Consider the following 27,105-nt stretch of genomic DNA (forward strand, 5'->3'; position numbering starts at 1 on the left):
GGGCTCGGAATTTTGAAGGTGCTCAAAATTTCAAAAGTTCTATATAATAATACATTTATTTATATATATATTTTTTTCATAAATCCATGAAAATTCAATTATCATACAATAATTTTATTATTATTCTAATTTTTGTTTCAGTTTTACTTTTAAATCGAAAAGATAACACTTACTAAATTTCGTTCGTCTTATTTTTTTTTCTTAATTAAAAACTCAGAAACAAAGTTTTATCTAGGAATGACAATGGAAAACCCGCGATCCGCGGAGTATCCGCACTCGTAATGGGCGGGTGAATTACAAAAGTTTACCCGTGAGTACGGGTCGGTAAAATTTTATACCCGTTGGCGGATCTCATGCGGGTATCCGTTGTCTGTTTATCATTACAATATATCATATTTGTGCATGTCGTATACTCCGTAGTATTTATATGTTATTTCTTTAGATAAAACTAAAAATTATATATATACAACACAGAGTCGCGGACCGAATGATCCACATTTATATTCACGGATATCACATAGCAATTTGTATTACTTGCGATTGTTGGAGTAGTAGGTGCTATTAAATGGTGTCACTCGAAAAAATTTACATTATCCAGTGGTATTACAAGTTAAAAGTCCAAAATTCTTTCATTGCATAGCGTATTTCACTTGTAGTTCGTGCTAACAGTGAATGTATTGTAGATCCGCCGTTCCATATGAATATGTGTTCATGGATGATTTCAAGAATTTAATGTTGTAGGAAGTCATGAATGAAAGATGATTAAGTGAGTCAATTTTAACGTATATATGCTTGAAAACCCGTTTGTCTGCTGGTCATGGACACGAAGAAATACTCGTTGACGGGTAAACATGTATTGACGGATAATTTTTTTTTGATGAACGAGTCCCGAATATTAAGGATCTGTACAAGTGCTATCACTCGTTTTATCTTGTTAACATAACAAAAGGACAATAAAACGGAAAAAGAAAACAAAGAAGAGACTGAAATACGGGTCAAACCCAGGGCCCGGTTCATATCTAAACTCCAAAGTGAGTTGTCATTTTCTTAGACCTGCCACTGTGTTCGATGATAGTAGACCCGTTTGTAATTTTGTTGGGCTTTTCATTCTAACAACTCCTTTTTTTATAAAAGAAAATAAAAAATTAAATAAAAATAAAAAAGCAAACTGCTCATACTCTTACTCTTATTATATAAACGCTTCACCATACACAAATCATTGGTTGAAACTGCCATTATTGCTGCAAGTTGATATCGATCATAATATTGTTTTTCTGTCGCTAAGCAGATATTTGAAGTTCTTTCTTCAGGTACAATTATGTTTACAGTGATCAATTTTAGGGTTAATACACTGTTTACGGTGATTATCTTTGTTAGATCTGTGATATTTTGTATTTAACTGAGGATTCTAACCTCGATCGTGTTGATCTTCTTCTTTACGTGTTTAATTGTTTTTTTTTTTTGTTACTTTATATCGACGGAATTTGTGATTTTGTTAATTTTTAGGGTATCCATTTGGTGGTTAGGGTTTTTTGTTAGATTTTTTTTGCTTTTTCTTCCTTTGATTTTACGTTTCTGGACTTAATTTCTTATTTGTTCATGTGTTGATCTTCCTTTCATTTTTGTTAAAAATCGTGACATCATGTATTCATTTTTGTTTTAGATTCTCTGAAAAAATTTCATGAATTTTGGGTTCGGATTCCTTTCTTGTAATGCATGTTTCTATTATATTTGTTTTTATCATTCTCTTTTATTTTTGATATACATATACACGCACAATAGTATATGTTAATATAATTGATTTTGACTTGGGGTTTGTAGAAAGTCAAAATGGTTAATACGTCGTTAATGTGTTAATTTTGTAAAACTTAATATTTTTCAGAAACATAGATAATTTTCTGATGCATATTCCATTCTGATTATGGTGTTTTTAAGTTTTTAAGTTGTAACGTCCTCCCAATAGGGTCTGGAAGAAACGTTACTAATGTTAAATAAACCAACATATTATAATACGAGAACAATACTAAATGAGAAAATTTAACTTTATTGAGTATGCAGCGGAAAATGAACTGTCGTTACAATAATGGAAATAACGATAAAGTAATTGTTCATATGCAGAAGTAATAAATGCGATATCTCTTGATCCTAAGTCCAAGTAGCATCACATAAGTAGTAGATAAGAAAGCTTGAATCAAACAGCACCTGAGACAAAACATGCTAAAGTGTCAACCAAAAAGGTTGAGTGAAGTTCATAGGTTTAACAAAAGTAGTTATCGTTGTTTTTAGACCACAAGATTTAGTTGTAAAGTTGATCTCCCGCAGGATCAAAAAGTAGATCTCGCAGATCCAAAAGTTATGCCAGTGCGTGATATTTAGACTAAACGTTCAAGTTTGCCCCATGACAAGTTGTGTCTGTCCTTGTCGGTTTAAATTTCATTATCAAGTAATACAAAGACTGAGTCAAATGTATCGGGGACGTTACTCCCGATAGGCCTACCCCCAATAAATAAGCATGCCGCAGCACTTAAAAATATCACTGTAGGGACTTAGTCGGACATAGCCGGGTATAGCATAGTTTTAACAGTTGGTACTGATATTTAGACTAGACTTTCAAGTTTACCCCGTGTCAAGTTATCGTTTATACTTGTCGGTTGGGGGCTTGCTGGTCATAGCCCAACATATCACAGTTTAATAGTAGATACGTGTAAGTACTGATATTTAGACTAGACTTTCAAGTTTACCCCGTAACAAGTTATCGTTTATACTTATCGGTTGGGGGCTTGCTGGTCATAGCCCAACATATCACAGTTTAATAGTTAATACGTGTAAAACAGTTATAAAAGTTATGCATGTATTCTCACCCCAAAAGTTATAAAACAGTTATGAAACAGTAAAAAGTGGGGCTATGAATTCATGTATATAAATATTGTAAAACAGTTATTAAAATATTGCATGTTAAAAATTTAAAAGCAAGCATGTGTCTCACCCCATAGTTTCAAAACAGTAATGAAATAGTAAAAAGTGGGGCTATGAAATTCACGTATATAAATATTGTAAAACTGTTATTAAAATAATGCATGTTAAAAATTTAAAAGCAAGCATGTGTCTCACCCCATAGTTTCAAAACAGTAATGAAATAGTAAAAAGTGGGGCTATGAAATTCACGTATATAAATATTGTAAAACAGTTATTAAAATATTGCATGTTAAAAATTTAAAAGCAAGCATGTGTCTCACCCCATAGTTTCAAAACAGTAATGAAATAGTAAAAAGTGGGGCTATGAAATTCACGTATATAAATATTGTAAAACAGTTATTAAAATATTGCATGTTAAAAATTTAAAAGCAAGCATGTGTCTCACCCCATAGTTTCAAAACAGTAATGAAATAGTAAAAAGTGGGGCTATGAAATTCACGTATATAAATATTGTAAAACAGTTATTAAAATATTGCATGTTAAAAATTTAAAAGCAAGCATGTGTCTCACCCCATAGTTTCAAAACAGTAATGAAATAGTAAAAAGTGGGGCTATGAAATTCACCTTAGTAAGTAAAGAGAGTTATTCCTCGGAATAGAGAGTTAAACGAGTGAGCAGGAAAGTCAACCTATTGACATTTAAGAGTAGTTAAGTGTTTTGCCCATGTTTAAGTTTAAGTATGTGTTTAAGTATAGTTTGTTTTACTAAGTTTCTATTCCTAGTAAGTTACTATTTTTATAAAGTTTCTATTTTTAGAAAGTTTCTTATTTTACTAAGTTTCTATGACTAGAGAGTTTCTACTTTTATGAGTGTTTCCATTTTAGGATACTTGCCGTATTAGATAAGCTTCCAATCACCCCTTTCCCTTCGAATGGCTAATTTAGATCTAGGGGCTTGAGCCATAGGACCCTTTAAATCGGAAATCTAAACCCTCTGCCTAGAATCTCGTAGAAACCATTCGTCAAGAAAGTTCGAAGATCTATACATCTCTAATACATATCCCAAAATGTTTTTGTGCTACAATATAATTAGTAGGTTATAGGTGCTAGTAATAGTAATAGTGTATACATGTTAAGTACTAGTATAAGTAGTATTAGGGTTTCATTAATTAGGGTTAGTTAATTAAAGTAGTAATTAATAACTAGGGTTTAGTAATTAATGTCCTAGGGTTTCATAAATGTTTAGAGTTTAATTAATTAGGGTTTAAGAATTATAGTTTAGGTGTAATTAGGGTTTAAGGTTTTAATATGTATATGTATATATAATTCGTATATATATGTATATATATATATATATATATATATATATATATATATATATATATATATATATATATATATATATATATAAATATTTTTTCTACATGTATATATGTATATATAAATCTAGGTGTGTTTATGTATATACTTATGAATAACAAGTTTATAATATGAATATGAATTATCAAAGATCAAAGTTTATGTAAATAGTTTAGGGTTTATGTTATACCTTTGAAGATTCAAGATAATTAACAAAGAAAAGATGAACACGATGAACACGATGAAGATGGAAGATCAAAGCCTTGAAAATCTTGAAGAACTCCTTGAAGATTCTTGAAGAACACGAAGAACAAGCTTGAAGATCCGAATACCACAAGAGAAGGAGAGGGAGAGATTGTTTTTGAGAGAGGATTTTGGTGTGATTTGTGAATGAGAAACTAGGTGTTTATATAGTGCAAGTATTAGAGTGTTAGTCAACATAAGGATGTTCTAATTAATGATTTTATTTTGTTTTATAATTTTTAGTCAACAATAGGTGGTACTAGTTTATAATTAGTCAACATAAGGATGTACTAGTTTACACTTTATTTTTAGTCAACATAAGGATGTAAGATTTTTTTAGTCTCATTATTATTACTATTATTATTATTATTATTATTATTTTTACATTTACTACATGATAAGTATTATTTTCTTTTTACTAATTCATGACTTGTATATATTTAGTTCCTAATTGTTTTATTATTTATATAAATGTCACTTTTTATTTATTACTTATAGGTTATTAGTTATAATATTACATAAATGCATAAATTTTAATTAGCAGTGAGTGTCGACTAACAGTTTATTATTTTCATCTTTTATTAACTTGTCAATTTTTGTACAAAGTTAATTAATATGTTTTCTAACTCTTAACACTTAACAATTGTTGATTAAAGTTTAATCATTAAGTTTTAATTATATTGTTTGGGCTTTTAATATTGGAAAAATATAGAATGGAAAAATGAGGGTCGTTATAGTACCTCCCCGTTATTGAAAACTTCGTCCCGAAGTTTTTAGGTAGTTTCCTCGTTTGCATCAGCAGTTGAGAAGAGATGGGGATATTTCCGTTTCATATGGTCTTTGTGTTCCCAGGTATATTCGGGGCCTCTACGCGAATTCCAACGGACTTTAACGATAGGTATATTGCTTTTACGCGTTTGTTTGACCTCTCCTTCCATGATTTCTATAGGTTATTCAACGAAGTGCATTTTATCATTAATGCGAATATCATTCAAAATGATGATGTTATACAAGTCATTTCAGTAAATTGGATACATGAAATGTGTTATGAATAGTATTGAGCTCATTTAAAACCTTGAGCATTTTATGCCACAATATTAGGGCAGACAAACAAAGAGGAGTTCGTGAAAATCACAGTCATGAAATTTGATAGAGATCTTCATTGTTTACAACAAGAATATTTTAATGATGAATATAAGTTGAAAAATAAAGTTTTATCACTATTGAATAATATGGATAAAACGATTCGTTTATAGGAAGAGTATAAATGAAGCTATCATAAAAGAGTGAAATGAGAAAATTAAATGTTCGCCTTAACTTTTGACGTAGTCACGATTGATTTCCGGAATTCAAGGAATTAAAGGAAATCTTCGTACTCTATAAGATTTGATTCTCCGGTATTTACGAAATTTTGAGATTTGTTTGATTAAATGCGGTGATTTGCCTCGATTGATGTGTTTGGAATTTTGCTATAAATTAGCTTCTTTCGTTTCATTATCTTCACCACTTCAATACTTTCTTTCTCAATTCAAACTTCCAAAAGATTAAGAAAATGCTTAATCCAGTTCTGATCCTGGTTATTATATTGACCATCTATGCAGTCATTCTTCTTTTTCTTTTACTGCCAGAGGAATCTGTTTACTTCTACTATGCCCTTGGGGTTATAGTGTTTTTAATTATCCCGTGTCTTTATATTGCTATACGCATTGATATACACGGTTTGTAATTTCGGAGTCGTTATCGGGCTTTATATTTTCCCTTATATGTCGGAGCTTTATGCTTTTGTTTCTTCTTCCCGACTTCAAGTCAAGCGAGTAATGGTCCAGAATTCATAGGTATGAAGTTTCGAATGATCATAATATATAAAGTAGAAAGGAAAGGTAATAGCACGATTTGATTTGTCATATTACCAGAATATCCGGAAAAGACCGAATCGTCAAGAAAAATATTTTCTTGATATGTTTAGAGGTTAAATAGAATGTAAGAGTCGTGTAACATGGAAAATGATGATTATAAAATCTATGAATCATCATCTTCCATTAAAAACTTAGCATGACTTACTGTAATATAATCACGTTGGCCTGACGTCATTATATTATACTAACTCATGCTTCAATTCCCAACACTTCTTCAAAGCATTTATAATTTAAACTCGAATTTTACAGAATATAGAAACTAAAACAGTTTCCTTTATAAAGATATCGCAAAGAGATACTTAATTGCGGACATGAATCGTTATGAAGACATCTTCCGAAATATAGAGGATATTTATGATGATATTTTGGAATTTCTAAGTTCGAAAGTTGATGAAGAAAAATTTTCCGCAAGCTTTTAACATGACTTCGGAGCAAGATATTCTCTAAAGATTTTACCGGATCCAGAATTACCTAGATTCTATAGGGTTTGGCCCTTGTGTTTGTCCTTGGTCTCCTCCATGGTTAGCTCAATCCGTTTTTCAGTTCCAAATTTTCTTTTGAGCTTTTCCAACGTACCATTCTTTATTATCAAACTGTTAGCCCTTAAGACCATCTACAATTTTTCTATTTTCTCTGCATTTAATGCAGCCATATTTGAATCATCGGTTGTCAATCCGAGATGGTTTCAAGAAATTTCGTTTTTAGATGATTAAACGCTGATTGCGATCGTCAAGATTCAAAGGATGTTTTCAAGAATTTTGAATTTGAAGTGTTTAAGCGTAAGATGCATCCATCAATAGATCTAACGGTTGACGAAGAAATGTTGTGATTTTCAAAAGTAAGGAATGGTAAGTTCGGTGGTTTGATGTGATAATTCATCATAGAATACGAATGAATATAATTCATGAATGTAGTGATCTTTAGGAAGATAACACTTGCTAAAGCTTTACTTAAGTTCCGATATGTCAAAATCAGAATATGTAACTGAATTAGTATGAAAATGGTTGTTCTTTGGTGAACATATACATATATCATGTGAATGTAAGTAGTATAGTTAACCACTGTTGAATCAGAATGGAAGAATGTACAATGTAATATATTTATATGAGATATGAATATCTCTCGGGTTTTACCTACCCGTTAAAATATTTTTCACAATTAACAGTTTGTACAAAAAAGAAGATATACGTTCATATATGTATTCTTCAGATGTAATCATGGTTTTAATGAGTTAATATGATATTAAACTCATTTGATTTGCTATTGAAACGAGAATAAATAATCTCCAAAACCTTAGAGATTTCATAATTGTCGTGAAATATTTCACTAATGAAGTTATGAATCAATACTTCATCGTTCATTGTTATTGATATACTTCGGTATATGATGTTGGTGCTCGTGGAATTCTTGTGAAATTCATAAGGCACTAATGATGTTTTCTAGAAAGTTTCGAGTACATCGAAAATTAAAGTATACAATCAATCATGTATTTGAGTAATACACTTGGTTTATTACGAAATGGAGTTTATTGTGTTGAAGCAATGATTAACGATTGTTAAGTTATTAACAAAAGATGTACATCATAGCATATTGTGATATAAATTAACCATGTAGTACATACTAGTTAAGATTCACACGTAATAGCTTAGTACGAAAAGATTTATTATTGTTCCAATCCATATATATAAAGTATACATATGTAATTCTTCAGGAAGAATGAGTCAATACATCTTAACTCATTATTAATAATATTCCTTGGTATCTATGGGGCGTATGATGTTGATGTTTGAGGTACTGAGTGTGATGTTGAGGCATGGAATGCGGATGTTGTTGTTGGTGAAGCTGGTGATGTTGGTGGTGATGTTGGTGGTGATGCGAATGGTACTGGTGGTACTGGTTATGCTGCTGGTGCTGCTGCTGGTGTTCGTAGGTTTCGCACCATATTCTCCAGAGCCACTACTCGAGCGCGAAGCTCGTTGACTTCTTCTATTATTCCAGGATGATTGGCGGTTCGGACAAGTGGATGAATAAGATCTAAAATTTTAGATATTATATATTCGTGACTGGATATCCTGGAAATGAGGGTGAAAATAGTGTTTCGAACGGGTTCGCCAGTAAGTGCTTCAGGTTCTTCACCAAGAGGTGAATTCGGTTGGTGGAAGGGATCACCTTCTTCTTGTCTCCATTGATTAAGTTTACTACGAACCCATCCCCAATTCATCCAAAATAGATGATGGCTGATTGGTTGGTTCATTCCGGTTACGCTGCCATTGGAGCTCGAAGAGTTCGAGGAATCCATATTATGTGTTTGGAATTAGAGTTTTTGATATGAGATTAGTGTTGAATACTGGATGATATATTCGTCTCCTCGAATACGTGTATATAGCAAAAAGATTTCCGTAATTTACGGAGGGAATTTAGGAAAAGTGTTAGACAAAATCTATTGGGATAGATACGATAAGATATAATAAGATATGATGTGTCTATACTTTAATAATGGCAGTATGACGTGTCGAGATCATAAAGTGATAAGTATGTAATCTAATAATCTTTTGATTAAAGACTTTCAATTCGTATACTGTGATAACCCAATGACATTTTTCGATTCACAAACCGATGCATAAAGGCATAAGGCATATAGGTACGTGATATAACAGGGAGTTATATACGTTTGTGTGTGAGTAGTAACAATTATAAGAGTTTCAAAATCATGGATAATATTTCATGTAATACAAATGTAATACACATAACCATGATAGATGACTTATGAATGTCAAGAATTTCTGAAATCATTGTGTCGCATTTAGATGCGGTGGTGTAATTGGATAGTACTCAGGAAAGTGAGCAGAGTTCTTAGATTAGCTCGGCATTCTAAGATAAGTAAAGTTTCTAAAGTATAGTGTAGCATTTAACAGTTAAAGGCAACAATTAAAGGCACTATGGTCAAGAAAAGTTGTAGTCCTACATTAGGAAAGAGACTTTGATTAGAATCTTTAAGTCAAGTTTGGTAAAGCATGATTGTTAAGATTATAAGGCAATCCTAAGTGCTTTAAGTGTAAGGCAGGAAAGGTTATAGTTTCCTAGATTGCTAAGGCACCCTAGCTAGCAAGTAAGGCACACATAAAAATGCAATCCTGGTTCTCTATAACAGTCTGGTTATGCTCTGATACCAATCTGTAACGTCCTCCCAATAGGGTCTGGAAGAAACGTTACTAATGTTAAATAAACCAACATATTATAATACGAGAACAATACTAAATGAGAAAATTTAACTTTATTGAGTATGCAGCGGAAAATGAACTGTCGTTACAATAATGGAAATAACGATAAAGTAATTGTTCATATGCAGAAGTAATAAATGCGATATCTCTTGATCCTAAGTCCAAGTAGCATCACATAAGTAGTAGATAAGAAAGCTTGAATCAAACAGCACCTGAGACAAAACATGCTAAAGTGTCAACCAAAAAGGTTGAGTGAAGTTCATAGGTTTAACAAAAGTAGTTATCGTTGTTTTTAGACCACAAGATTTAGTTGTAAAGTTGATCTCCCGCAGGATCAAAAAGTAGATCTCGCAGATCCAAAAGTTATGCCAGTGCGTGATATTTAGACTAAACGTTCAAGTTTGCCCCATGACAAGTTGTGTCTGTCCTTGTCGGTTTAAATTTCATTATCAAGTAATACAAAGACTGAGTCAAATGTATCGGGGACGTTACTCCCGATAGGCCTACCCCCAATAAATAAGCATGCCGCAGCACTTAAAAATATCACTGTAGGGACTTAGTCGGACATAGCCGGGTATAGCATAGTTTTAACAGTTGGTACTGATATTTAGACTAGACTTTCAAGTTTACCCCGTGTCAAGTTATCGTTTATACTTGTCGGTTGGGGGCTTGCTGGTCATAGCCCAACATATCACAGTTTAATAGTAGATACGTGTAAGTACTGATATTTAGACTAGACTTTCAAGTTTACCCCGTAACAAGTTATCGTTTATACTTATCGGTTGGGGGCTTGCTGGTCATAGCCCAACATATCACAGTTTAATAGTTAATACGTGTAAAACAGTTATAAAAGTTATGCATGTATTCTCACCCCAAAAGTTATAAAACAGTTATGAAACAGTAAAAAGTGGGGCTATGAATTCATGTATATAAATATTGTAAAACTGTTATTAAAATAATGCATGTTAAAAATTTAAAAGCAAGCATGTGTCTCACCCCATAGTTTCAAAACAGTAATGAAATAGTAAAAAGTGGGGCTATGAAATTCACGTATATAAATATTGTAAAACTGTTATTAAAATAATGCATGTTAAAAATTTAAAAGCAAGCATGTGTCTCACCCCATAGTTTCAAAACAGTAATGAAATAGTAAAAAGTGGGGCTATGAAATTCACGTATATAAATATTGTAAAACAGTTATTAAAATATTGCATGTTAAAAATTTAAAAGCAAGCATGTGTCTCACCCCATAGTTTCAAAACAGTAATGAAATAGTAAAAAGTGGGGCTATGAAATTCACGTATATAAATATTGTAAAACAGTTATTAAAATATTGCATGTTAAAAATTTAAAAGCAAGCATGTGTCTCACCCCATAGTTTCAAAACAGTAATGAAATAGTAAAAAGTGGGGCTATGAAATTCACCTTAGTAAGTAAAGAGAGTTATTCCTCGGAATAGAGAGTTAAACGAGTGAGCAGGAAAGTCAACCTATTGACATTTAAGAGTAGTTAAGTGTTTTGCCCATGTTTAAGTTTAAGTATGTGTTTAAGTATAGTTTGTTTTACTAAGTTTCTATTCCTAGTAAGTTACTATTTTTATAAAGTTCCTATTTTTAGAAAGTTTCTTATTTTACTAAGTTTCTATGACTAGAGAGTTTCTACTTTTATGAGTGTTTCCATTTTAGGATACTTGCCGTATTAGATAAGCTTCCAATCACCCCTTTCCCTTCGAATGGCTAATTTAGATCTAGGGGCTTGAGCCATAGGACCCTTTAAATCGGAAATCTAAACCCTCTGCCTAGAATCTCGTAGAAACCATTCGTCAAGAAAGTTCGAAGATCTATACATCTCTAATACATATCCCAAAATGTTTTTGTGCTACAATATAATTAGTAGGTTATAGGTGCTAGTAATAGTAATAGTGTATACATGTTAAGTACTAGTATAAGTAGTATTAGGGTTTCATTAATTAGGGTTAGTTAATTAAAGTAGTAATTAATAACTAGGGTTTAGTAATTAATGTCCTAGGGTTTCATAAATGTTTAGAGTTTAATTAATTAGGGTTTAAGAATTATAGTTTAGGTGTAATTAGGGTTTAAGGTTTTAATATGTATATGTATATATAATTCGTATATATATGTATATATATATATATATATATATATATATATATATATATATATATATATATATATATAAATATTTTTTCTACATGTATATATGTATATATAAATCTAGGTGTGTTTATGTATATACTTATGAATAACAAGTTTATAATATGAATATGAATTATCAAAGATCAAAGTTTATGTAAATAGTTTAGGGTTTATGTTATACCTTTGAAGATTCAAGATAATTAACAAAGAAAAGATGAACACGATGAACACGATGAAGATGGAAGATCAAAGCCTTGAAAATCTTGAAGAACTCCTTGAAGATTCTTGAAGAACACGAAGAACAAGCTTGAAGATCCGAATACCACAAGAGAAGGAGAGGGAGAGATTGTTTTTGAGAGAGGATTTTGGTGTGATTTGTGAATGAGAAACTAGGTGTTTATATAGTGCAAGTATTAGAGTGTTAGTCAACATAAGGATGTTCTAATTAATGATTTTATTTTGTTTTATAATTTTTAGTCAACAATAGGTGGTACTAGTTTATAATTAGTCAACATAAGGATGTACTAGTTTACACTTTATTTTTAGTCAACATAAGGATGTAAGATTTTTTTAGTCTCATTATTATTACTATTATTATTATTATTATTATTATTTTTACATTTACTACATGATAAGTATTATTTTCTTTTTACTAATTCATGACTTGTATATATTTAGTTCCTAATTGTTTTATTATTTATATAAATGTCACTTTTTATTTATTACTTATAGGTTATTAGTTATAATATTACATAAATGCATAAATTTTAATTAGCAGTGAGTGTCGACTAACAGTTTATTATTTTCATCTTTTATTAACTTGTCAATTTTTGTACAAAGTTAATTAATATGTTTTCTAACTCTTAACACTTAACAATTGTTGATTAAAGTTTAATCATTAAGTTTTAATTATATTGTTTGGGCTTTTAATATTGGAAAAATATAGAATGGAAAAATGAGGGTCGTTATATAAGTGATCTTAATTATGTTATTCATGAAACTGTAATTAATGTTTTACTTGTTTTAGCTGTGATCATGGTGAGGAAGAGGAGAACTGAACGTCCTGTTCAAGGTGAGAGTTCCGAGTCACAACAAGTTACTGCTGCACAAGCCACTCGAGCTCAACCACCGCCAGCACAACCACAACCGCCACAACCACAGCCGCCACATCAACCGCGACCACAACAACCGCCACCACAACAACAGCGACCACAACAACCGCCACCACAACAACAGCGACCACAACAGCATCGGCCACAACAACCACAGCACCAGGGCGGCTATCAAGGTCAAGGACGAGGTGGCCAGGGACCACGGGGTCCATACCAAGGACAGGGAGGACCGGCACCTCAAGGAGGTAGAGGCTGGGGTCCACGTGGGCCGTCCACTTCTGGTGGACCCCCACGTGGCGGCATGGCCCCACAACAGTATCCTGCTGGACCAATCCAACAACAACAGACTGCACCATTTCAGCGTGGTGTTGGGTCTGCACCCTCGATTACACCAACTCCCGAGCTGCACCAAGCAACACAGGTTCCCCAGCAACCCGGGGTCGCTTCATCATCTGGAAAATCGCCTGTTACTGAAGTGGTCCAGGAGGAATTAGCTCAGCTCTCTATCCAGAAAGAAGAGTCACTTCAAGGCCCACCATCCTCTAGCAAGGCATTGAAGTTTCCTCTAAGGCCAGGAAAAGGTAATGCAGGAACAAGGTGCATTGTTAAGGCCAACCATTTCTTTGCTGAATTGCCTGACAAGGATTTGCACCAGTATGATGTGAGTTTTTAAACTGGTTTGGTTTTTAATTGTTCTGTAGTGTTTGACTTATAGTTTGACTTTTGATTTCCTAATCATTTTGTGATGTGAGTAGGTTACTATCACCCCTGAAGTGACCTCTCGTGGTGTGAACCGGGCCGTGATTGCACAGTTGGTGAAACTTTACAAGGTTTCTCATCTTGGAAAACGTCTTCCTGCATACGATGGAAGAAAGAGTCTGTATACAGCTGGAGCTCTTCCTTTTGTGTCTAAAGATTTTAAAATTACTCTGCTTGATGATGATGATGGATCAGGCGGTGCCAGGTCACACATTTTGATTGGTTAAATTGCTTCTGCTTATATGTATTAATGAACTGCTTTATATTAACAATCGTTTATGTTCTTGATTCAGGAGAGAAAGGGAATTTAAAGTTGCAATCAAATTTGCTTCACGCGCTGACTTGCATCACTTAAGAATGTTTTTAGAGGGAAGACAGGCTGACGCACCACAAGAAGCACTTCAGGTGCTAGATATTGTTCTTCGAGAGTTGCCTACTAAAGAGTAAGGATGTTAATTTTATATATGCTTTTATTTTTTATTTTTTTATTTATTCGTAATTTTTAACCAAATTAATCCTGTAATATTATAATCTATTGTTTATATTTTAGGTACACACCAGTGGGCAGATCCTTCTATCACCCTAACTTGGGTGAGCCGCAACGATTGGGCGATGGGCTTGAAAGCTGGCGTGGGTTCTATCAAAGCATACGTCCTACTCAGATGGGACTGTCTCTTAATATTGGTTCGTATGTTATAAAAATATAACTTTTATTTATGTGTCATGAAATTTGTTTCACTAAGCTTTTCATTTGATTTTGTTGTGGTACAGACATGTCTTCAACTTCTTTCATCGAGCCACTGCCCGTGATTGAATTTGTTACTCAGCTCCTAAACAGGGATGTTACAGCTAGACCATTATCTGATTCTGATCGGGTCAAGGTTAGATCTTGTATCAAATTGACATTATTGTGTTGGGATGGTTTAATTGGTTCTAAGGGTAATGGTTTGGAGTAAATGTACAGGCATTTGCCAAACAAAGAATAAAGTTCACTTCTTTAAAGCTCATTTAATCTATATATGAAATCTGAAGTTGAACAGGCATTTGCTTAACCTTTTATTGTTGTATGTCGTTCATTAATGTTGAGAAGCTATTTAGGTAACCTTTAGCTCATGTTGTTTGTACCAGATAAAAAAAGCATTAAGAGGAGTCAGGGTTGAAGTAACACACCGTGGAAATATGCGTCGGAAGTATCGCATATCTGGTTTAACACCTCAAGCTACAAGAGAGCTTAAGTAAGAACCAGTCACTCGTTTATAATGTTCTCACATGTATTTAAATCGATTACATCATCAATTATAAATTATAACACTAATATCTATTATTTTTTTAAATATCAGTTTTCCAGTGGATGAAAGCGGAACAATGAAGTCTGTGGTTGGGTACTTTCGTGAGACCTATAATTATGAAATCCGACACCTACAATGGCCATGCCTGCAAGTCGGAAACACTCAGAGACCTAATTATTTACCTATGGAGGTTCGTAAATAACTTAATTTTTTTTCTTCTATAATGATGATTTAACAAGACTAAATAAATATTCCAATTTTAAAAAAATTGTCAGGTGTGTAAGATTGTAGAGGGTCAGAGGTACTCAAAGAGGTTAAATGAGAAACAGATTACAACACTACTTAAAGTCACTTGTCAGCGTCCTCAGGACAGAGAGAGGGATATTTTAAAGGTTCTGTTTCAGTTAACCTTTTTTTTTTTTAATGTTATTTGTTAATTGTTATTGTTATTGTTATTTGTTAATTTGACCGTCATGCACCCTTGTTTTTTGTTTTTTCTTTCTTCTTGCTGTTGCAAAGATTTTTCTTATTAATACTGCACTCTTGTGTAAATTTGTTGGTTACTGAGATGTCATGTATGCATCTGCAGACTGTGGCTCAAAATAACTATGCTAATGATGAGTATGCAAAGGAGTTTGGCATAAAAATTAGTCCAAAGCTAGCCTCTGTTGAAGCTCGGATCTTGCCTCCTCCTTGGGTTAGTGTACATCTTTTGTGTATTTGCTTTTATGTAAATGCTCATTGATTGTTCATTTTTGCTTTTGTAGCTCAAGTACCATGACACGGGCCGTGAAAAGGATTGTCTGCCTCAAGTAGGTCAATGGAATATGATGAATAAGGTATAATCTTTATTCCATATTCATGTCTTTACTACCCATTAGCATGTCTATTTTATGTCATCAGCACATGTTTGCGATTGTATAGGTGTTCTTTTCTTTTTTTTACACAGCCAATGAGTTTGCTGGTGTCTGTGTTTGAGAACTAGTCTTAAAAATTCAATCTTTTTTTTACTGTCAATGGAGCGTATGCTGTTTTAAAATTTCAATCTATTTTTAATGTCAGCGGAGCGTATGCTGTTTAAATGTGTACAATGATTTTATACTTAAAAAAATTGGTAAATATATGATCATTCTATTCTTTATTTTTTGTGCTAGTATATTAGAATGATTAGAGGTTATGTGTTTTACACTCTTGATTAAAAGAGTTGCTCCTCTCTTTTTGCGTTATTCCTTTTCATCTTTATTCAATAGGTCAGGGGTAATTGATTTACATGTTTCAGTCTTCCGTCTTAGTTTTTTTTTTCCAACTTAGTTTGTTAAATAATGTCACTACCTATCAGTAGTTATTTGGTTTTGTGTTGTTTAGATGATACAGTACTACAGTATGTAGTTCTGGTATTGCTGTGTAAATATGTACAAGCTTATCTGATTACTTATAGAAACAGTTATAGATTCATAACGATGTGTTTTACTAAAAAACTTGTTGCAGAGATTGGTGAATGGGGGTAGAGTTGCAAGCTGGATCTGCATAAATTTTGCCCGCAATGTGCCAGATAATATGGCTTATTCTTTTTGCCAAGAACTTGCCAAAATGTGCAGTATATCTGGCATGGTAAGTCAAGAATCTACAACTTTTAAGATTTTTAATTTGGATGAGCATTGAGTTAATTAGTTACATTTAAAAATTATATTGCTACTCCAGGCATTTAATCCCGAACCTGTGCTTCCACCACTTACTGGTCGTCCTGATCGGGTTGAACAAATGTTGAAAGCTCGTTTCCATGATGCCATGACGAAACTCCAACCTCAGAGAAAAGATCTTGATCTGCTGATTGTCATTCTGCCTGATAACAATGGGTCCCTTTATGGTATCTGACTTTGACCATTCATATCATGTAGAGGTGGCAGTTTTGACCCGTTTAGCTATTAATTGGTTGATTTGGGTTGGGTTCTGTTTTAAAAAGGTCAAAATTATTATTACCTTGGGCCGAAAGGGATAGGGTTAAAAGCCATTGTCTACTTTTAGCCTCTAGAAAAGAAAATTATTATTGTTTTTTTTTACAGTATTTTGATCTTAGGAATTTATAACATATGGAATGAAGAGTGTTTGTACCCCTGAATTGCTTGTTGTCCCCTCTAGATTAGTGTAAAATGGTATGTGTTTGTCCAGGCTCATAATAGTGTGATGTTTATTGTTTTTCTTTCCTATTTTTGTGTAGGTGACTTGAAACGGATATGTGAGACTGAACTTGGGATTATTTCTCAGTGCTGTCTCACGAAACATGTGTTTAAGATGAACAAGCAGTACCTTGCAAATGTTGCTTTGAAGATTAATGTGAAAGTTGGAGGAAGAAACACCGTCCTTCGTGATGCAATTTCACGTCGAATTCCTATTGTTAGCGATGTTCCTACTATCATATTTGGTGCTGATGTCACTCATCCCCATCCTGGGGAAGATTCAAGCCCTTCTATTGCAGCTGTATGATATGCTAACTTGCAGCTCACACAACCCCACACACACACATGTTTTTATTTTATATCATATAGATTCAAATTAAGTAACTCGAATTTGCATGGTGTATAGGTTGTTGCTTCACAAGATTGGCCTGAGATAACAAAGTACGCTGGTTTGGTTTGTGCACAAGCCCATCGTCAAGAACTTATCCAGGACCTATACAAAGAGTGGCAGGACCCACATAAAGGAAAATGTACCGGTGGAATGATCAAGTATGTATGCTCTTTATTAGTAATTTTTTATATGGTTGGTTTTATTGGTTAGTTTGGGTAACATGTCAAAATGGTTAGTATGCTCTTTGTCTATGTTGCATATCTTCTTATAATTGTTAGTTTGTTAAGTATGATTAAAAAAAGTTGATCCATAGCCACCTTTTGTCCATGTTTATTGAGTCAACAAATTGGTTTGCTAAATATGATCTAGAAAATAACTTCTATATTGCATGTCTTCTTATAATTGTTAGTTTGTTAAGTATGATTAAAAAAAGTTGATCCATAGCCACCTTTTGTCCATGTTTATTGAGTCAACAAATTGGTTTGCTAAATATGATCTAGAAAATAACTTCTAATTTTGTTTTGGCATGAAAACAATTAGGGAACTGCTCGTATCTTTCCACAGAGCTACTGGGAGAAAACCACAAAAAATTATTTTTTACAGGTATTTGATCTCCTTGTTCAATATTTATATGCTTCAGTAGTACTCAGTTATGTAAACTAACTTTTTAGATGATGTCTACCTGTTAATCTAGGGATGGTGTTAGCGAGGGTCAATTTTATCAAGTCTTACTGCACGAACTTGATGCAATTCGTAAGGTGATAATATTAGACATGTGTAATTCAATTCATGCTGTAATTAGTTATAGTCTTAGCGCATTCATTATAATAAAACATGTGTATCAGGCATGTGCATCCCTGGAGCCAGGTTATCAGCCTCCCGTAACGTTTGTGGTAGTTCAAAAACGTCATCACACAAGATTGTTTCCAGATAACCATCGTGATCGCAATGCTACTGATAGGAGTGGAAATATACTGCCAGGTACAATTCAATTATTAATTAATATTAATATAAATGGATTCCGGGTTAAGGTTGTGAAGGTTAAAAGGGTAAATTCAGAAGCTGTATTTCCTTGTTTGTGTAGTTTTATCAATCATGTTAAAATAACTTCTAAGATTTTTTGATAAAAACTATTCTAATTTTGAAAGCTCATTAATTATTTTTTATTCAAGAATTGTTATTTTTTTAATCATTTAGTTTTGTCAATCATGTTTTGTTACAATACTTCCTTTTTATTGTATGCCTGTCCAATCCGAATTAATTTCGCGTGTTGGGAATTTTGCAGGCACCGTTGTTGACTCCAAGATATGTCATCCAACAGAGTTTGATTTTTATTTGTGCAGCCATGCCGGAATTCAAGTACATATTTTATGCACTTTGTTATAATTTGTTTTTAATTTTAATGAATGATCAAAATATGCCATTGGTATTTTTATAAATGAGTTTCTTTATACTGAAATCTATGGTTACCATCTGGTATTTTCAAAAATGAGTTTTATTTCCCTATAATCATTTTCAGCAACATGTTACATCTGTATTCTTACAATCTCACATGCTATTATTATTTTTCATGTTCAAATTATTTTCAAAAATGAGTTTTATTTCCCTATAATCATTTTCAGCAACATGTTACATCTGTATTCTTACAAATCTCACATGCTATTATTATTTTTCATGTTCAAATTAGACTGAGACTAGGGTTTGACTGCATCTGTTTTTGAACAGGGTACAAGTCGTCCGGCTCATTACCATGTGTTATGGGATGAGAACAAGTTTAGCGCTGATGCTCTACAATCACTCACGAATAACCTGTGTTACACGTGCGTCTTTTCATTCTATGATTTGACTTATTATTCTTGTCATTATTTTATTATTTAATATAAATTAAGTTTTGGTTTATTCTCACTTTGACAGGTATGCTAGGTGCACTCGATCTGTATCTATTGGTAAGTTCGTCTTGGAACGTTTCTCTAAAAAGTTTTTGAGTGTTTTTTTTTTGGTGAGATGCAAAACCAACACATATTTGTACAATTGTTGAATTATCAAGCCCAAATTGTTGCCGAAGGTAACATAGTGAAAACGGACCAGGTTGTACGAATGTTTAGTTTTTTTACTACACAATTATTTAATATGATTAACAAAAACTATATATTTCGAACTGCACTATAGGAGTCTTTCACCCGTTTTAAATGCAGTTGGTTTGTCCCTATTCATTCTCAAATATTAGGGTTTAATATTTGTTTGTGTTTGATGGTGTGAACAGTACCACCGGCCTATTACGCTCATCTGGCTGCCTTCCGTGCACGTTTCTATATGGAGCCTGATACATCAGATAGTGGATCGATGACAAGTGGGGCTGCTGGTCGTGGGATGGGTGCAAGGAGCACGCGTGGGCCAGGGTCGAATGCTGCGGTTAGACCTCTCCCTGCGCTTAAGGATAATGTGAAGCAGGTCATGTTTTACTGCTAAACTTCAATCTCACATGGAATCACTTGATGATCATACTTTGCTACTGTTGGCTTGATGTGTTTTGCTTGCTACTTTTGTACTTGAAATTGCATCATCTCTCTAGTCCTTTATTTTACTTTTAACTTCCTGGTGTGTTATCCAACCTAAATTGTTGATGTTGATTGCTATCCTGTTTGCTATGACATTTGCGCTCGACTTTATTGGTTGCATTTTGGAAAATACTGTTTATGCATGCATCAAATGCCAGTTATAGTGTCATGGTTGCATTATTATTATTATTATGATGAACATATAGAGGTATGTTCACAAAAGTATTGATGGGTTTTTAAAACTGTAAGCCAAATAACATGCTGTAGTTTGTGAGATGATAACAATGTCGTAGGTAGTTGCATAAGGATAAAAAAGTTATCATCATTTGGTTCTCAGCGAAAATGTTAGGTTGAATTTTTCCATTTTCCACTTAAGTTGACAGTTGACACAGTGGCTTTTTATATTTATATCATTATCTTGTTGATACTTCAATGATGGGATGTACCTTTTATGTTTATAATAATTGCGAGTCCACTCGACGGACTCATTAAAGTTTTAATTGTTTTTTTTTTTTTTTTTTTTTGGTGAAAAAAATAATATTTATACTGTTGGTTTATTCAAAACTAACGGGAAGTCCTTTCCTTTTAAAATTATACCGGTAAAGTCTGTATGATTTCCAAAACCCAAGGCATTGGTCCTATATCTAACGTTAAGGTCAGTTGACTCATATCGTTAAATAAGTACATGTGGATTGAACAATCCACATTATGAGCAATTATGTAAATTTACTTTTTATCTTTTATCTAATAATAAAAGCAATACTTAGATAAATATCCCGATCCCCATCAAAACTCGGTAAACGAAAAAACATTCGAATCCCATCCTAATTGAAATCAAAACATGATTGTCATTATCGTCATCATAATCAAAACACATGCCTTTTTTTTTTTTTTTTTTGGAAGGCTCGATTTGTATTAATATTCAACAGGTACAAATATAGCAGTTGTTCTTCCTTTATACACTAAAGTCCACTAGTAGCAGACTTGAATACCAAAAATTAGCAAACCCAAAAAACACCAAATAAAGTTCAAAAGAACAACTACAATTATAACTCCCTTGTGACCTGCTGTAACTCCTTTTTCCTTCAACTTGGTTTCTCGATTGCCTTGGGTTGTTGATCCATTCATCAAGGCTGGCATCTGTAACTCCACAGGGACTACCGGTATAATTTTAAAAAGGAAAAAAATACCGGTATAATTTTAAGTAAATCACAGGATCAATGATATAACTGACTCAAATAATAATTTGTATTAGAACAAGAATTTATCATCAATAGGCTAAGGAATTGAAGCAAACTACACCGAAACACATAATAGACAGCTAAAACAAAACCTGAGAGCGATGAGTCCAAAGCAAACCCAACCAACCGCACAGACTAAAATGAATAGAACAAACAAACCAAGACGCCTAAGGAACACAAAAACAACCGAACGTAACAAAACCTACTTTTCATGAATGAACAAAACCTTTGCAGTTCCGAACCCTAAACGATCTTCTTTATTTTTTTAATTGGGGTTAATCATTTGTCCTTCGACCTTAACAAAACGAACTAGAGTTGCAACCGCAACCGGTATTGAAGGAACCGAACTGAAAGTAGAATTCGCATGGGAGTGACCCACCTCATTTGTACTATCATCTAGTTCATCACATTGATCAACCAAAGAAACTAGATGAAGAGGTGTGATGATGGGCTCATTAAAGCCTAAACGAAGTGGTGTGACTTTTATCGATGGAATTTGGACAGATGATTATTTTGGCAAATTCATAAAAGGAAGACTACACTGCCAAAAAAAACCTCTAAAATAAGATTGTAATGATTCATGATATAAAACATCACTAAATCTAAGCAATCCAAAACTAATTCATTGTCAATCTTAATTTCCAACAAGAAAAAAAAAAAAAAAAAAGATCTGTACAAAAAAATTTCTAGTTGATAGAATTAAAATGAGTTTGTGCAAATAAATAGTCATCATCATTATCATTATCATCATCCTCATTGATGTTGATTCTGTAAACATCATCCTCCCATTCTTCTTCATCCCATCTGATCACTTCTATAACATACTTCAACGTTTCTTCAACAGAACAACGTTTCCTCCCAATACTCTTGCATACAAATAGCTTCCTACCTGTTATCGACCTACACAACTCTTTAAATTTCATCGCAACATAATAATAAGCTACGTTCGCTACCATTTGGTGTTGAGATCTTAAGGGTCTAAAATCACGAAACCATTCACAAACCGTTAATGGTGTACGCACTATTTTTTCTTCAAACAGGTCGTGTTTGTTTAAGATAAGTACGCAAGGGATGTCTCTAAAACAAGGGTGTCTTAATAGTCTCTCAAATGAGTCTCTATTTGCTAACATCTTGTTTTTCGTAACGCCTTCATTGAGTGTCGATAGCTGGTCGTAGTCGCTTAACGCGACGCAATATACAAACACACGTGCGCCTTCTAGCATGTCTAACCATTTGCACCTGTTGTCAAATTCTCCATTTGTGCTCACGCGAATAAGCTGATACCTAGTACATGATTCAAAAATAGTTTAAGGCAATTTGACCCGTTCAGCAGTACAAAAAGTCACCTATTTTGAACTGAACCCAAAAAAGAAAAAGGGTTCCAATGATTATTTTATGCAGGTTACCTAAAGAAATCTGAACTTACTTGATTGGAGAAGTTTGACCGTTTTCATCATGTTCGTCATGCATGGGGCTATGATCGATGAACGAGAAGTCAAAATGAGAAAGACCTTTGCTTGGAGTTATTCCTTCAGCATATAAAATGTCGTTTTCTGATGGTTCATAATCGTTTCTCGACAACTCAATGACCTGCAAATTATAATGATCTCATCAGCGATTACACGTCAAGAATTGGGTTGGATTTAGTATATCTTTCTAAGCTAACCCGTGTGTCGGATACAATCACAAAAATTATATAAATACAATAATATTATTTTTCTTGAGAAAAGCAATTTAATACATTTTACTCATTGAAAACACACTTTGGGAAACTTTCAAACTGCTAGACCCATTTCCTTTATAAATAAACTATTCAGATTGGACCCATGCATGCGAGATAAAGTATAACCTGATACCATTATAAAGAAAATGGGTCGAAATCACCACCTTAGTCTGACGGAGAATAGAGGTGACAAAATTAGCAGGTTGAGTCCCAATGGGTCATTTCAACTGCGCACAAAACTGACTCGGACAGATATCTTTGATCTTCATATAGAAATTCAAGTGAGACTAACTACATAAATTACCTGGTCGAGAAAATATTTGGCAACATCGGGAACCAAACACAGCCCATTCATTCGTTTATACGTCTCTTGAATGGCTGCATCCTTCCAAATCTCGTCTACTAGAGAAGCATACTCTCGTGATGCAGCAGGAAAGTAATTATCAAAATCACCCGTTGCCGTTATATCAAGTAACCAGTCAGAAAAATGCTTGAATTTCGGGTTAATGGAATACACACATTCTGTACTTTTCTCAAGTCTTGAATTACCTGCCAAATTACATATTTGTATAAAATAAAAAAATAAAAACTAGCTTAATAAGGAAACACATCTTTTACTTCTCGGACAAGTTGTAAGTCATCCAAAGTACATTTTTTTCATATAAACACCCTCCTAATTTAATTTATTGAGAAGAGACTAGATTATTATTTGGAAAATTCAGTAAGTTTGGACAAAAACTATTCAGACCAAATCCAATATATGTGTAGAAGCTAATAGCATTTTATAAAAAATGAAAGATAAAAAACAATTTTTTGGTGGGTGGGTTAGTACACGGATGCACTTTTTGTTACCTATCGTACATGGTTTTACTTCCGTCAAGGCCTCCTCTTCAAATTGCTCTCGACCTTCGAGCAAGAAACTAAGATATCTGTATGTGTTACTTTGTATCTTAAGCTTTAGATACTGCAACTCCTCAGTAGTGAACTTGTTTCCGTATGAAATTCTAACCTGCAAGTGACCAAGACTAACATGATCCGAAGGGTTCATTTTTAAGAATTGGGGAACAAGGAAAGTTATTTCAAGCAATATCAATGAAGAAAAAAGAACAACTAGCTTAAAAATTTACATTAAAAACATAAAATAATATACAAAAAGATTTCATAATTAATCATGGGAAAATAGCAAATATATGTTCACAAAGAAAACCTGAAGATGTTATGATTGCATCAATTTGGGTTAGGAATCACACCTTATAGTGTCAGTTAAGAATATGTGGCTAAAAGCGTTAAAGCATTAGCTGGGTCGAATGAGTAGACAGCTGCTCAAAGTGTATATAATACAATGCATACTGGTTATAACTTCCTAAAGCAATTTGTATTTTGGGATTAGATTATTATTTTAGTTATATAGTTTTTGTGGTTATAATTTACACATCAATTAACAATCTATTAAAAAGTAAAGAAATAAAGTTGGTGGGGAAACCAGGGCCTATTCACTTTAATGTACCAGAAAGGTGTGTTAACCCAAAATATTTTGACCCATTACCCAACCCACTCATTTTTCCATATTAAGAAACCTACATTTGTAAAATACTAAAACCAATAACATAGAAATCGAAAGGCATGTTAATACCTGTTTAAGAATTGTGCTTGTCCCGGATCCTTCCAACCCAAACAACATAAGCTTTTGAACTCTTGAATTCTCACGATTGAAAGGCACGAACCTATTTAATGTGCTCATTTCATGGTTCAACCCATGAGAAGAATGTTCATGTTCATACGGTACAGGCAAACAGAACAATGATGAAATTAATCGAGTAGATGCCTACCTACCAATAAAACAAAGTTAAATAAGTGAAGTCTAAGTGAACTATCACAAATAAAAAAATGATAAATTTATTACTATAAGATGTGGACTAACTACTATAGACTAAGTGAGAACCTTTCCCCAAATGTTTCCTTTAATATTGTTTTGACCCTCTTCCTCGTATGATCCATCGTCATAGAGCCACAGACGCGTTCCTTGTGGGCACTGAACCTTGGCTAGCTGAAATGCGTTGCAAATTAATGACCAAATAGTGCTCCAAGAGTGAGGTGAACTTTAACTTGTTAACGACCCGAAAAACAATGACCTTAATAGTTTGCAAAATAACAATCAAAACAAAATGCCAATCCAAATTGCCCACCTTTAGTAATTTAAGCTCAACTTTCGTAATTTCGCGACCATTGATATAAACTTGTGTGTTTCCATTACTTGCATCCACTTGAAGCTTACCTCCCACATTCAATTTCGAACTCACAATCCTATCAGGCTTCTCCCCTTCCTAACAAAAAGTATCAATCACAATTTTATCAACAACACAACAACCATCAAAAGAAAAACAAAAAAAGCATAACTTCAACAAAATGTGATTAAACCTGGCCCCACAATCCAGAATCCTTATCATACCAATACCTCCTCCCTGGTTTCAACTCCAAATGACATCCTAAAAGCTGGTACAAATCATCCTCCCCTTTTAATTGACTACCATTCACTACAAGCTGTTCAGGGCGAAGCTGGTTCGCTAAACACTCCTTTTCAGCAGTCATAATCTGTCTAACCTCTAAAGAATTAGAAAATTTAGACAACATTCTTGAACATTTACCTAATTTGCATCTTCTTGACTCATCAATTGGTAACCCAATACAAGATACACATTTTCTACCTTGAGGCATTGATCCCATTGCTTTCAACACACAATTACTACAATACCTTGCATCACAAACAATGCACTTTTCTTTATTTCTTAACCTAATACCCTTTCCACACCTACTACACACATTCTTCTTCTTTTTATCATTACCCAAATGATTCTGCTTTTGGGTTTTGTTTGTTACATTAATTGACATTGAAATTGAATCACTTTTTGATGAAGCATCAAATTCTTGTTGATTGAAACCGAGGTCAATTGAAATATGCTGATGAAGATCATCATCATTAGCTGCAGCAATAGCAGTAGAATGTGGTGGATTGGTGTTGGGAATTAGATTTAAAGATGAAAACTTTGGGGGAATTTTAGATGGTGGTTTTGTAAAAGATGAGTTTTTGATGATGGGTTTTGTGAAAGGTGAAGAATTTGTTGATTTAATGGTGATGGGTGGTGGTTGGTAATCGACGGAAATTGAGTAATCGAGTTGATGTTGGTCGGGTAACGGAGCTCCGGCCGGCAACATTGTACGGATGAATTCATTAAAGTGGTTTTTGTCTTCATTATCATCATGAATAGTCATTTGAATGTTTGGATTGATTTAGGTTGTGTCAGATTAACAAAGATATGGTGGGGGCGGATTTGGGGAGGTGTTCCCAGTTCCACACACATGGAGAATTTTTTTTTTTTTTTTTTTTTTTTCTTTTTTGTATATATAGTGTATGTTTGCCCACACCAGCTTATTGGACTTTACGAGAGTTTATAGGAGCTTGAGCTTATGATTTTAATAAGCACCAAGTCATAAGTTTTGTTTGGTAGACATAAAAAGTAAAGCTTATGAAAATCATAAACTCTTAAAAAATAAGCTACGGGTGTGTTTGGATGAAACTAGCTACAGCTGAAGCTTATAGCTGAAGCTGGAACTTATGGCCTAGAGCTGAAGCTTGAGCTTATTTTTAAAGCTGGTAGCTGGAGCTTATTAGTTTTTATAAGTTTTTGGTAAACTATCTGAAGTTTATTTTTCAGTTCATAAACTCTACTTTTTTTCATAAGCTTCTAGAAGTAGCTTATTTTTCTAGAGCTTATGATTTTCATAAGCTCTACTTTTATGTCCACCAAACAAAGCTTATTATTTAGAGCTTATTAAAATCATAAGCTCAAGCTCCCATAAGCTCTCATAAGCTCCCATAAGCTCTTGCGCCAAACACACCCTACTTGTAGTAGCTTATAAAAAAAAGTAGAGCTTATGAACTGAAAAATAAGCTTCAGCTAGTTTACCAAACACTTATAAACAATAATAAGCTCTAGGTACCAGCTTTAAAAATAAGCTTCAGCTCTAGCTAGTCCATAAGCTCTAA

The 27,105-nt window shown here is 33.4% G+C and overlaps 2 protein-coding genes across 2 annotated transcripts; one reads left to right on the plus strand and one right to left on the minus strand.

Moving 5' to 3' along the window:
• The first annotated feature begins 1,170 nt into the window (after positions 1–1,170).
• Positions 1,171–20,232, plus strand: LOC139871608 (protein argonaute 1-like). The gene is made up of 22 exons (XM_071859327.1): positions 1,171–1,310; positions 12,838–13,583; positions 13,678–13,886; positions 13,975–14,124; positions 14,232–14,365; positions 14,453–14,562; positions 14,810–14,916; positions 15,022–15,160; positions 15,246–15,362; positions 15,560–15,667; positions 15,738–15,809; positions 16,459–16,581; positions 16,672–16,837; positions 17,189–17,448; positions 17,554–17,696; positions 18,079–18,141; positions 18,233–18,296; positions 18,384–18,519; positions 18,824–18,897; positions 19,264–19,358; positions 19,453–19,484; positions 19,802–20,232. Exons 2-22 carry the CDS (start codon positions 12,846–12,848, stop codon positions 20,005–20,007), a joined length of 3,246 nt encoding a protein of 1,081 aa, XP_071715428.1. The 5' UTR covers positions 1,171–1,310; positions 12,838–12,845; the 3' UTR covers positions 20,008–20,232.
• A 1,781-nt stretch (positions 20,233–22,013) lies between these two features.
• Positions 22,014–26,330, minus strand: LOC139870896 (extra-large guanine nucleotide-binding protein 3-like). The gene is made up of 8 exons (XM_071858661.1): positions 25,479–26,330; positions 25,247–25,384; positions 25,003–25,107; positions 24,694–24,885; positions 23,913–24,069; positions 23,365–23,609; positions 22,764–22,927; positions 22,014–22,621 (listed from the first exon to the last, which is right to left on the minus strand). The coding sequence occupies exons 1-8, from the start codon at positions 26,328–26,330 to the stop codon at positions 22,024–22,026; spliced, it is 2,451 nt and encodes an 816-aa protein (XP_071714762.1). The 3' UTR covers positions 22,014–22,023.
• Positions 26,331–27,105: the final 775 nt, after the last annotated feature.

This window comes from Rutidosis leptorrhynchoides, chromosome 10 (genome assembly GCF_046630445.1).
Source record: "Rutidosis leptorrhynchoides isolate AG116_Rl617_1_P2 chromosome 10, CSIRO_AGI_Rlap_v1, whole genome shotgun sequence".
In the NCBI taxonomy this organism is placed as follows: domain Eukaryota; kingdom Viridiplantae; phylum Streptophyta; class Magnoliopsida; order Asterales; family Asteraceae; genus Rutidosis; species Rutidosis leptorrhynchoides.